General features: G+C 46.1%; 2 protein-coding genes across 2 annotated transcripts in view; one reads left to right on the forward strand and one right to left on the reverse strand.

Annotated features, from left to right (window-relative positions):
• LOC309563331 (uncharacterized protein) overlaps positions 1 to 12,223 on the forward strand; it is a gene marked incomplete at its 3' end in the record, with an annotated part of 417,962 nt that overhangs the window by 387,704 nt on the left and 18,035 nt on the right. The gene's annotated exons all lie outside the window — the stretch shown is intronic.
• Positions 11,111 to 12,223, reverse strand: part of PAOX (polyamine oxidase) — a 112,895-nt gene continuing 111,782 nt past the window's right edge. Inside the window, exon 7 of the mRNA XM_082267663.1 lies at positions 11,111 to 11,299. Within this exon, the coding sequence (XP_082123789.1) occupies positions 11,150 to 11,299 (150 nt within the window). The 3' untranslated portion in view covers positions 11,111 to 11,149. The remainder of the gene's footprint in view (positions 11,300 to 12,223) is intronic.

Consider the following 12,223-nt stretch of genomic DNA (forward strand, 5'->3'; position numbering starts at 1 on the left):
CAAAGGGAGGGGATCGTGCTCTGCTTCAGTATGTCACAGTATATGTTGGCATTCACGGTTCCCTCAATGAACTGTAGCTTTAGGTATGTAAACCCTATCAATGAACTTGGTTTGTTTCTTACCATAAAATCCTTTTCTCTGAGGTTCACTGATGGACACAGCTCCATGTCTTCAGACCATTGGGCTTAATGCTGCTCTCTCTTCAGGAGTAGGACTAGGTGGAGACCTTTTTGGTTATGCCCCTGGGGCAGTCCCAGAGCATATACCATCACTTTCTGCTGTAGGACTTCAGTTTGTAACAAGCAGTGTCACATGAACATACCGTATAACACAACCAAACAGAGGGGCGGGTGCTGTGTCCGTCAGTGAACCTCAGGGAAAAGGATTTTATGGTAAGACAAAAATCCAGTTTTCTCTTTCGTTCACTGACGGACACAGCTCCATGTCTTCAGACCATGTCCCAAAGCAGTGCCAATATGAGGGGTGGGGAAAAAACACAGCAATATGCAGAATTTCCAACAAGGCTAAACACAGCCAACCAGGAAAAAACAGGAGCTCAACTAATAACAGGAGCTCACCACCAAGAACAAATTACACCCCAAGAAGCGGAAGCCTCTGCAACCACAGCCTGCAAAACTTTGCGGCCATATCCGAAGATGCAAGTACATCCACCTTATAAAAATTTGTGAATGTGAATGTGTGTACAGACGACCACATAGCCACCTTGCACACCTGAACCACTGACACCTGATGACAGAAGGCCCGAGAGGCACTAAGCGCCCTCGTAGAATGCGCTTTAACAGGGAAAGGAGGAACCTGACCCTTAGTGGAATAGCTCTTACCACATCCAAGGAATGTAAGACAATTTCCTTAGGATATTTCGGCTTAGGACATAGAGACGGTAACACAATATCCTCAGTCAAATGAAACCCCGAGACAACCTTAGGAAGGAACGCCTGACAGGGTCGCAACACCACTTTGTCCCTATGAATCACCAAGTAAGGTGACCGACAGGACAACAAAGCCAAATCCGACACATGACGTGCGAAAGTAATAGCTACTAAGAAAGGCACCTTCTGCGACAGAGTGAGCAGAGGAAGTTCTCGAATATTTTCAAAGGGAGGCTTTTGAAGCACCAACTGTACCAAAGTGAGATACCACGGAGGCACCAGGGATCGCAGCGGAGGAGCCAGATGGCGAACTCCCTGCACAAAGGTATAAACCAAGGACTTCGCCGCCAACGACCTTTGGAAAAATATAACTAAGGCAGAAATCTGGCCCTTGATGGTGACCAGAGCCAAACGTTGATCTTTCGCCTAATCAGGGCCGGACTGGCCTACCGGGATATCAGGAAATTTGTCAGTAGGCCGGCAAGTCCCCCTGCCCTGGGCCTGAACATCACTAGCACCTGTTAAAAAAAAATTGTTGCGGCCGGCCCAACATGTACACTGCGCATGCGTCACTACTCGGGAAAGGGCCGTATTAGCTCAGTCATTCTCGGGAAGACAGCGCATACGCAGTAACATGATGGTGCCAGGCGGTGCCATTTTTAAATGTAAGGCACCCCACCGATGGGTAAGTAAGACCAGTCCGCAGCCCTGGTATAGGAGATTTCCTGTACCATGCCCGCAGCCCCTGCATCTCCTGCACCATGCCCGCAGCCCTGCATTCCCTGCACCTTGCCCGCATCGCCTGCACATGCCCGTAGCCCCTTAATCTCCTGCCCTATGCCCTCAGCCTCTGCATCTCCTGCCCCATGCCCACAGCCCCTGCATCTCCTGTACCATGCCCGCAGCCCCTGCATCTCCTGTACCATGCCCGCAGCCTCTGACATGTCCTCCTGCACCATGCCTCTGACATCTCCTGTACCATGTCCACACAGCCTATAACCACCTCCATGTCCGCACTTTTAACTGGAATCTGCCCATAATATATATATATATATATACAGTGGGTACGGAAAGTATTCAGACCCCCTTAAATTTTTCACTCTTTGTTATATTGCAGCCATTTGCTAAAATCATTTAAGTTCATTCTTCTTCCTCATGAATGTACACATAGCACCCCATACTGACAGAAAAACACAGAATTGTTGACAATGTTGCAGATTTATTAAAAAAGAAAAACTGAAATATCACATGGTCCAAAGTATTCAGACCCTTTGCTCAGTATTTAGTAGAAGCCCCCTTTGATCTAATACAGCCAGGAGTCTTTTTGGGAAAGATGCAACAAGTCTTTCATACCTGGATTTGGGGATCCTCTGCCATTCCTCCTTGCAGATCCTCTCCAGTTCTGTCAGGTTGGATGGTAAACGTTGGTGGACAGCCATTTTTAGGTCTCTCCAGAGATGCTCAATTGGGTTTAAGTCAGGGCTCTGGCTGGGCCATTCAAGAACAGTCACGGAGTTGTTGTGAAGCCACTCCTTCGTTATTTTAGCTGTGTGCTTAGGGTCATTGTCTTGTTGGAAGGTAAACCACTCCAGCACTCTGGAGAAGGTTTTTGTCCAGGATATCCCTGTACTTGGCCGCATTCATCTTTCCCTCGATTGCAACCAGTCGTCCTATCCCTGCAGCTGAAAAACACCCCCACAGCATGATGCTGCCACCACCATGCTTCACTGTTGGGACTGTATTGGACAGGTGATGAGCAGTGCCTGGTTTTCTCCACACATACCGCTTAGAATTAAGGCCAAAAAGTTATATTTTGGTCTCATCAGACCAGAGAATCTTATTTCTCACCATCTTGGAGTCCTTCAGGTGTTTTTTAGCAAACTCCATGCGGGCTTTCATGTGTCTTACACTGAGGAGAGGCTTCCGTCGGGCCACTCTGCCATAAAGCCCCGACTGGTGGAGGGCTGCAGTGATGGTTGACTTTCTACAACTTTCTCCCATCTCCTGACTGCATCTCTGGAGCTCAGCCACAGTGATCTTTGGGTTCTTCTTTACCTCTCTCACCAAGGCTCTTCTCCCCTGATAGCTCAGTTTGGCCGGACGGCCAGCTCTAGGAAGGGTTCTGGTCGTCCCAAACCTCTTCCATTTGAGGATTATGGAGGCCACTGTGCTCTTAGGAACCTTAAGTGCAGCAGAAATCTTTTTGTAACCTTGGCCAGATCTGTGCCTTGCCACAATTCTGTCTCTGAGCTCTTCAGGCAGTTCCTTTGACCTCATGATTCTCATTTGCTCTGACATGCATTGTGATCTGGAAGGTCTTATATAGACAGGTGTGTGGCTTTCCTAATCAAGTCCAATCAGTATAATCAAACACAGCTGGACTCAAATGAAGGTGTAGAACCATCTCAAGGATGATCAGAAGAAATGGAAAGCACCTGAGTTAAATATATGAGTGTCACAGCAAAGGGTCTGAATACTTAGGACCATGTGATATTTCCGTTTTTCTTTTTTAATAAATCTGCAACAATTCTGTGTTTTTCTGTCAGTATGGGGTGCTATGTGTACATTCATGAGGAAGAAGAATGAACTTAATGGATATTAGCAAATGGCTGCAATATAACAAAGAGTGGAAAATTTAAGGGGGTCTGAATACTTTCCGTACCCACTGTATATATACACATATATGTAGCAGGTTTTCCAGGCCTCTGGCCTGATGTGGGTCTGCCATTGTTACCGGTTACCAGGGGCGGACTGACCATTTGGGCACTCGGGCACTTCCCGAGGGCCCAGGGTCAGTAGGGGGCCCCATGAGAGACTACACACTATGGAAAGAAGCCAGGAACTTCCATGCAGGCTATGCTGCTATAGATATTTAAATGCCTACTCTATGAAGCTTAGCTGCCAATTGTAGGTGGGGTTTAATGTGGCTTGAGTGTGGACACAGGGGGCCCCATGATCTCCAATTGCCCAGGGGCCCCATGAGTTGTCAGTTCACCCCCGCCGGTTACCTCTTCAGCCCAAGTGAGCTGCGACCCTGGGTGTGAGAACTGAGACATGGACGACTCTGGCATCTTGGTTTTGTGGTTTTTATTGTAGAAAAGGGGGATGGGAGAAGGGAATGAGTGGGATACTCCTTTAGGCTTAACTAATTACACTTGAGACTTAATCCTTGAAAAATGCCCATTGGCGCTTCATTGACGCCAGCCGACGCCAGCCAACGCTCACTAACACTGAGAACACACTGTAGCTTGATAGAAGTGCTGGATCCTCGACAATAAGTCCAGAAGACCCAAGACTGTAAATTGTAGAATTACTGACACTGCTGTACTGCAAAGTCACTGAATACTCCCCTCCTGCCTTGCACTGGCTTGAGGTAGTACGTTGTAGGATTCTGTAAAGCTGCAACTGTTAACTGACACACTCTGTACAATTCAGGGCCCAACTGCAGGTGCCTCCTTTAACATTGAATTCTTCGGGGTCCACTGACTATGTACCCCCCTCTGTACCTTCAGGGTCCTCAACCTAGGTACCTCCTTTCAGCTAGCTGGCCCTGGATCCCAGAACCTCTTCCGGAGTGGTCCCCTCTGACTCTGGCAGACCCCCAGGGGCAATCTGCAGTACTCACGACCTATGTACGCTTTCCTGGGACTGGACCCCTCTCAAGCTCTGCAGGCTCTCGGCACACCGGATCCCCTCAGCTCAGCTCAGCTCAGCTCAGCACTCTCTGGATTCTCAGGCAACACCCCGAAACATCCACTTCCTCAGACAGGAGGAGAGACAGCCATAATCTCCCTCCTGGGACCCTGCTCCCGCCAAAAACACCCTATCACGTACATCCCCCAAACTTATACCCACTCCCAGAATCCTTTGCAGCATAATCTGCCTTCTGGGGTAGTTACAAGCCTGGATGTGTCCCCTGATTGGGCTTCCCACACTGCCCTATAAGAAGCCTCTCACAGGAGCCAGTAGGGATACTTCTCCCCTCAGCAGGCACATCTGGGAGCCCTGAAACCCTAACTAAATAAAGCACAGCCCTGACAAGGCCCACTATACATTAACCTAGCACCTACCTGTAGGGTGCTATATATATATATATATATATATAGTCCTGTATGCTTTCAGATCTGATTATCTATATTACACTCTTCAAATGTGCTTTAAAATGCATGGTTTTCCCTTTTATTAACAAGAAAATAATGACGTTATGCTGTTGGGCTGGTATGAAAATATTTCCAAGGCTGAATTCTATTCCCAGTCCTGCCCTGCATCTAATTGTAGAAACTCCAACAGGCGAGACACAGAACCCCCCACCGCCCGTGACTCACATCAAGTAATGTACGCCTTCCAAACTCTATGATAAACCTTCTTAGAAGTAGATTTCCTAGCTGTTAACAATGTAGGTATCACCGACTCTGACAGTCCTCTGTCCTTCAGTACCTGGCTTTCAATAGCCAGGCTGCTAAAGCCAGCGACATTAAAGCAGGATGGAAGACTGGTCCCTGAGACAGAAGATCTTCCCTGAGAGGAATTTTCCAAGGGACGTCTGCTACCAGCCTTGCCAGACCTGCATACCAAGACTGGCGAGGCCAGTCTGGTGCCACCAGAATGACTGGAATCTCTTCTAACTCTCTTCAGACCCAAGTAGTGCAGCTTGGTGGACGGAGTCAGTGCCAATTTCAGAAATTTTTGTGTCCACCCAAACTCCTGTAGAGTTTGCATCGTAATGTCCAAGCTTCTAGAGCTGAGGAAGACTCTGCACGCAGAAGCAGATTGTCCAGGTAACCACAAATTGATAGTGCTCTTTGCAAAACAAAGAAAACGCTGATGCCCGACATATATTGGAATACGAAGGTACTGTAAGTGTCCTTGAGATTGATAGAGGCCAGAAGATCTCCTTGATGAAGGAAAGCTACTACCATGCAGATGGACTCCATCCGAAATTTCTGAACCTGCACAAAGTGGTTCAGAGCCTTGAGATCCAAGATCAGACGAACCTTGCCATCCTTCCTGGGAACTGTAAACCGGTTTTTAATAAAAACCTTGAAACCATTCCGACTCTAGGACCGGCACAATAACTACTTGTGCTAACAGGTCCTGCAATGCTCTGTAGAGGCCCTGTAGCCGATCGTGAGACAGGCGTAAGTTGGACGGAAAGAACCTTGCCAGAGACCGAAACTCAATCTTGCAACCGAACCGAATCAGCTAGTGGACCCATTTGTCCTGATTGAGCAAGGTCCATGGGTTCGGAAAAAGACGAAGGCATCCCTCTACCCAAGATGCGGGTGAGGGTGCCCTTCAGGCTGGTGAAGGGTTGTCTGCGGAAACCAGAAGTGCCCGCTTTGGACTGGCAAAGTTACAGGTGGATCTCGAACCCTTTTCCTGTGATCAAGAAGGACGAAAGGGCCTCTTGTGAGCCGAAAAGAACACGTTTATGATGAGGTTCCTTGACCCTAGCAACCTGTGGAAGTAATGTACTCTTACCTCCCCTAAGACCCTTAATGATCTCTTCCATAGAGACACCGAACAAACGGACAGTCACCTACAAAAGCAAGATCAGTCAGCTCGGGCAACCAGTACTTCAACCATATCATGCGGTGAAGGATCACCACTGTCACAGATACCCTGCCGGCCAAGGGGGCCGCATCCAAAGATGCATTAAAAATATACTGTAACCCCTGGATCAAATGGTCTGCCAGCTCCACCAGCTCTGGAGGGTGTTGACTCCCTTCCAGATCCTGGCGTAAAATCTTAGCCCATTCCCTTATGGTCTCAGATACCAAAGGTGATAGCAAACACCAGTCTCAAAATTGAACCCGCCACAGTGAAGAGGTACTGGATCAGAGCCTCAGCTCTTTTGTCCACTGGGTCCTTAAAGGACAGGCAATCCTCCATCGGTAAAAGTGTGGCCTTATTTAGTCTGGAAACCTGAGAGTCCACCGATGGTGGAACTGTCAGTTTCTTCAGAAGAGACTCCACAAAGGGATATCAAATGCTTAGGTATTCCAACCATGCATTTCGGGTAACCCCACTGACTAGTGACAATCTTGTCAAAATAGGCAGGAAAGGGAAACACCTTAGTCACCTTGGAAGATTTGCGGGTGCCAAACTGCACCGGCATCGCCGACTTAGCCGCAGCTGAGCCCTCCAACTTTAAAGTTTCCCACACTGACACAATTATGGACTCCACCAACGCTTTTTCATCCGCGGCTGCGGAGAAGGACTCATCCTCACTATTAGAGCACTCAGCATGCGTGAACGCAGACCCAGTGGGCTGATTCTTGTCCGCGGCAGCCAGATCCACCTCAGAATCTGAGGATACAGGTGAAGGCGGGGGGCGCTTCTTGCTAGGCCTCCTTTGCAGGGCCATATCTACTTTGGAAACTAGTGACTGCAGGGCTGCCGTCACTGCCGCCAGTGCAGACTGAGACCCAGAGGGTCCCGCAGCCTCCAGGAGTGGATCAGGTGGTGATACGCGCACCAGAGGCTCCATGGCCAATAAAGGGTGAATCGAAGCCGCGCCGTGCACAAATTAGAAAAAAAACTAATTTCTGCAAAAAAACGGGGGCCACCACAAGAGTCACCATACCCGCAGCGCAGAAAACAGCAGAGGAAAGATAGTGTACCCCCAGAGGTTCACCATCAGAGCACCAAACAGTCTGCCACACTGTGATGGAAAGAGGAAGTGGAAGCGCCAACCTGACACTAGAGTCCCCTGCAGCCCATCGCTGCACCAGACTACAAGAAAATGGCCACTGGTAAACTCTATGGGGAAAACAAAAACATTGCTGCTGGACTACACAAACATGGCCGCCGAAGATGGGAATACAGAATCCACGACAAAATTGCAAGACAACGCGGCGCTGCAGGGGACCCTGGACCCCAGGGAAAGACACAGACCCCCCAGGGACCCCCCCCGCAGCACCCAGGTTAGGATACCCCCAAAAAGGGGGCCGGCAGTGGCACCCACCCACTACCTCCTTGGCCCAGCACCAGACAAACCCCCCTACCTAAATGCACCCATGCCCAACGCAGTGGGAACCCCACCAAGGAGAATGGGAAAAGCATGAGGGGGAGGAAGGACACAGGAGGGGCCTACTATCCCCAGGGAGGGCCCACGACCACCCCAGCAATTCTGTAAGAAAGGAGGGGGACACTACTCATCATACCATGGTCACCAGGCGGGTGCCACCCCCAGCAGTCCACCTCACCATCTTAAAATGGGAATGCGTCAGCCTGACGTACGCTGCAACTCTGATGACGTGACTGCTGTCGTATACAGGGCTATGCTACTTCACAAGTTTTTTCCCTCGCCGGCCAGCCCCCGTCCAGTGGGGCTATGTCGCGGTCAACCTAGCACGAAGCTAATAGTTGGGTCGTGCTCGCAGGCCAGACTGAGGAGACCATAAGGATCTAAAATATCCAGTGTGTCGCCCAGTCCAGCTATTGTTTCTAGTTCTCACGGGAACAACTGATTGTAGTTAACACAGGAACAAAAATAATTTAAAAAAAGTAAAAAATTCAATTCAAAAAGGAAAAAATGCCTGGACCGCAGATCGCAGCAGAGAGGCAGGTCCTTACTCCTGACTAGGCAGGAAAAAAGTCCTATAGCAGGAAGTGAAGGTATACGCTTTGGGACTGCCCCAGGGGCGTAGCCAAAAAGGTTTCCGCCTAGTCCTACTCCTGAAGAGAGAGCAGCATAAAGCCCAATGGTCTGAAGACATGGAGCTGTGTCCGTCAGTGAACGAAAGAGAAAAAACCTTAAAAGCATTCTGTTCCATGTGTTAAATAAGTGCAAAAAATGGAATATTATATCAAATACCATCATTTTCCTTTCATGGAGCCATTCCAAGGCAGCATGCTAGCAACAGAGCTCTGCCTCATCTCCTCCTACAGAGCCTGTTTAAGTCTATAAGAGTGACTGTTTTACATAATTATACCAAGACCAATGGGTGGGTCAGTATACTGCCATGGATAGGCAACAGGAAAGAAGATTTACAGTATGTATTTGATAACATTTTCTGGTTTCCTGTTGGCTACATGGCAGCATAGTAGCAATAAATAGCTGACAGGTAGGGTAATGCTGAAGCAGTTATCATTTATTAGTATAAGACAGCACAGATGCTGCCTTGGATTATCTCTTTGCCAAAATCAGCTGTGGTCAAGGCACCAGCATCTATATAAGCCCCCTTTAACACTGGTGTGACTTTTTATGTGATTTAACAGATCAAAGTCGCATGAAATGTTTCACCCTATTTCTGGTATGGAACCGTTTATATCGGTGCGACTCTGACTTGCACTGATTTTGAAAAGGTTCCTGCTCTATTTTTGGTGATTTCATGTGCGCATTGCACTTGCATTGACATCTGTGCATGAAGTTGCACTGACCCACGGCTTTGAAATCGCGCTGAAGTTTTGTGATTTCAAAGCTTCATTTAGTGTATAGTCCTGAAGGTTGAGATGAGAGAAATCTAGATGAACCTGGTTGAATAAGCAATCACCACTGCAGGAAGGTCCTTTCAGACAGCCCTGTACACCCACTGGATAAGCTTTATAGTCGATGAAGACAATGCTCTTGTGGTAAAAGCCTTTCGTCCTGAAAGCAGCGCTTTCGTAGAAAAAACGCCTGAAACTTGTAAACATGTGTAACGCGTTAAGGCACATTTACAGGCGTAAAGAGCTTGGGCATTACCTATTTCATTGGGCAGAATAATATTTTATTCTCGCTACTGAAATTAATTAAGCTCAAGCGCCAAAGCGTGCCTAGTGTTAACATGCATTAACAGACGTCAAGCTTTTTTTTCTGCCAAAACACTGCTGCTCCTGGATATACTGGCTTTGCTTTGTTTTTCCTGCTTCTAAAAATCTCCTGGCACTAAATGCTACTAAAAATCTATGGGATTTATTTAGGCAAATTCTCTGTGCACTGCAAGTGCACTTGCTGAAGAATTGAGGGGGGCATAGAAGGAGAATGAAAAATAAATAAATAAATAATAAAAAAAAAATAATAAAATACATTTTTGGTTGCACGTTTGGATGATAGAAATCAGCAGAGCTACTCCCTCAGATCTACAGCGACTGCAATTCCAAGTGCAAATCAACCCCTATGTGTGCTTGGACAAATATGCTAACATGCAGGGGAGTTTACAGGAAAAAAAAAAAAAAAGGATGTCTGACGCCCTTAAGGCCCGTACACACGATAAGAAAATCTGTAGGGAAAATTCGTCCGATGACCGATCTGTCGATTTTCGGATTGTTAGTATGGTGCTTTCGACAGCCGACTCCGACTTTTCGGCCGACAAAATCCTGGTGTGCAGGCTATAAAATTGTTGTTGTCCGTCAAAACAACGTCCGATTTTCGTCTCATTAGTACAGATTTTGACGGAAAAAAATCTTATAAGCAAGACTAGGCATGCTCAGAGACGAAAGAACACATACAAAGCAATCCAACACATGACATTACTTCTGAAGTGGAATTCTGTCGTACGGGAAAATTCGTATGAAAATAACCTCTTCACTTTCCACATCAGACTAGCATACAACAAAAAAGGACGACAGATCGTTCGATAATCTGATTGTGTGTACGGAGCTTTAGGAAGAGCAGAAAAAAACAAACATTCAGCGTGCATGAGGCCTTAGTTTAGATTTGTAGCAAAGTAGTATCAAGAGTATAATCATAAACGTAAAGGGGTGAGACCTGTTTCCCTCAATAGACTCCAAGAAAAAGATTTTATGGTGAGTACAAAAGATCCTTTTTTCTTTCTTGTCTTGAGATGTTTGTCACAATTGTCACAACTAAATTGCATTGCGGAACTTCTCTTGGGTGATAGGAGTTGTGCGATTTGGTTTGTGCGACCATCGTGGCAGAATTGCATTGCTTTTTTTAGGCACCATTGAAATGAATGTCACCTGAGCACGCTGATGTGCGATTTGACATTTCAACAGCGTGTTTTGAAATTGCGGCAATCCCACCCACGATTCAAAATGGCTGTGTTAACGGAGCCTTGCTTTTTATGTGAGATTACAGTTAATTCTTATTTAAAACAACAGTTCAGAAGAATTCCCTGATAAGAGAACATATTGACCTCACATCTTCAAACACCACTGAAATGTATTATTTGCAATGCAATTATTTTAATACATATTTTTATATGCACCTTTTTTTTCCTCTCAATAAAAACATGCTTTAAAAAAAAAAAGGGCAATTGTGTTTTCTGTTAAACTGTTTGGACATGTCAATGAATGGCTTTGATGAACATCTGTTAGAGCTTGGCCTTGCTGACAGCAGTTCCCAGTTCTGGATATTTGTCAATTAGACGTTGTGCTTCTCTCCGTCCAGAAATCAACGCACCATGAGTAGTAGAATAATAGTTTCTTTCTGTAGCTTCTCCAGCAAATAGGACCTGTAAAGGCTAAGAAAAACAGAAACAATGTTATTGAATTTTTTTTACTAACTTCGGCAACAGGGTACTAGCGATAACTAGGGTACTAGACATCGATAGCGTGCAAATTAGTTACTTTGAGGGTCTATTTACAACTGAGCGGTTCTTCTCTCTCATATGCTTTCCCTTGAAATGATTGAAAAGCACGTTCATACGCACCCATGCATTTATTTGACGACATATATCATGATGCACAGTGACTTACATCTGAAAGCATTTATCAACATACATTTTCATTAAGACTGGATTCATGCTATTGCATTAATGCGCATTATGAGCACTGCAGCACCACTCATTTTGAATACCACCCCAACACATGAAACTCAACTGCATTGCATAGCACTGCATTCCCAAAAATGGCTCAGGTACAGTTTTAGTTGGGCTGGGTAGCATTGACAGCCCATTCAAAGTGATTTGGCTTTCTAACACGTTAATGTAACCGGCAAGAACATGGCGATAAAATGTGATCCTGGCCTTACATGGAAAACACATAAGAAAAAATGCCTGAAAGCTTGGTTGGGTTCACTTTCCTATCATTATCTTTATCAAGGCTGAGCTTTCATATTTGCATATCTAAAATCTTATTTCTAAACTGTATTTTAGATAATCAATTGCTATCTGGCTGTGAATTGTTTCTTTTTTATGATAAAACTCAAACGCTCTTCTTCCAATTATTTCTTAAACCTCCTGCAAACTCAATTCGCTTCTGACAAATCCACCTCACTTAAAAATGTCATTTATCACAGTTATTCCTATTACTCTTCTTTAAAGAAAAACAAACTGTTCAGCCAGCATTTCTGATGATACTTGATTTGTTCTGTTGGATTACTGGCTATATTTTTTATGTGGATTTCACAAAGCTTGTTATTTTGCTTCCAATGGTGCATGGAAGAT

Source organism: Pelophylax lessonae (genome assembly GCF_965119305.1).
Source record: "Pelophylax lessonae genome assembly, chromosome: 9".
Classification (NCBI taxonomy): Eukaryota; Metazoa; Chordata; class Amphibia; order Anura; family Ranidae; genus Pelophylax; species Pelophylax lessonae.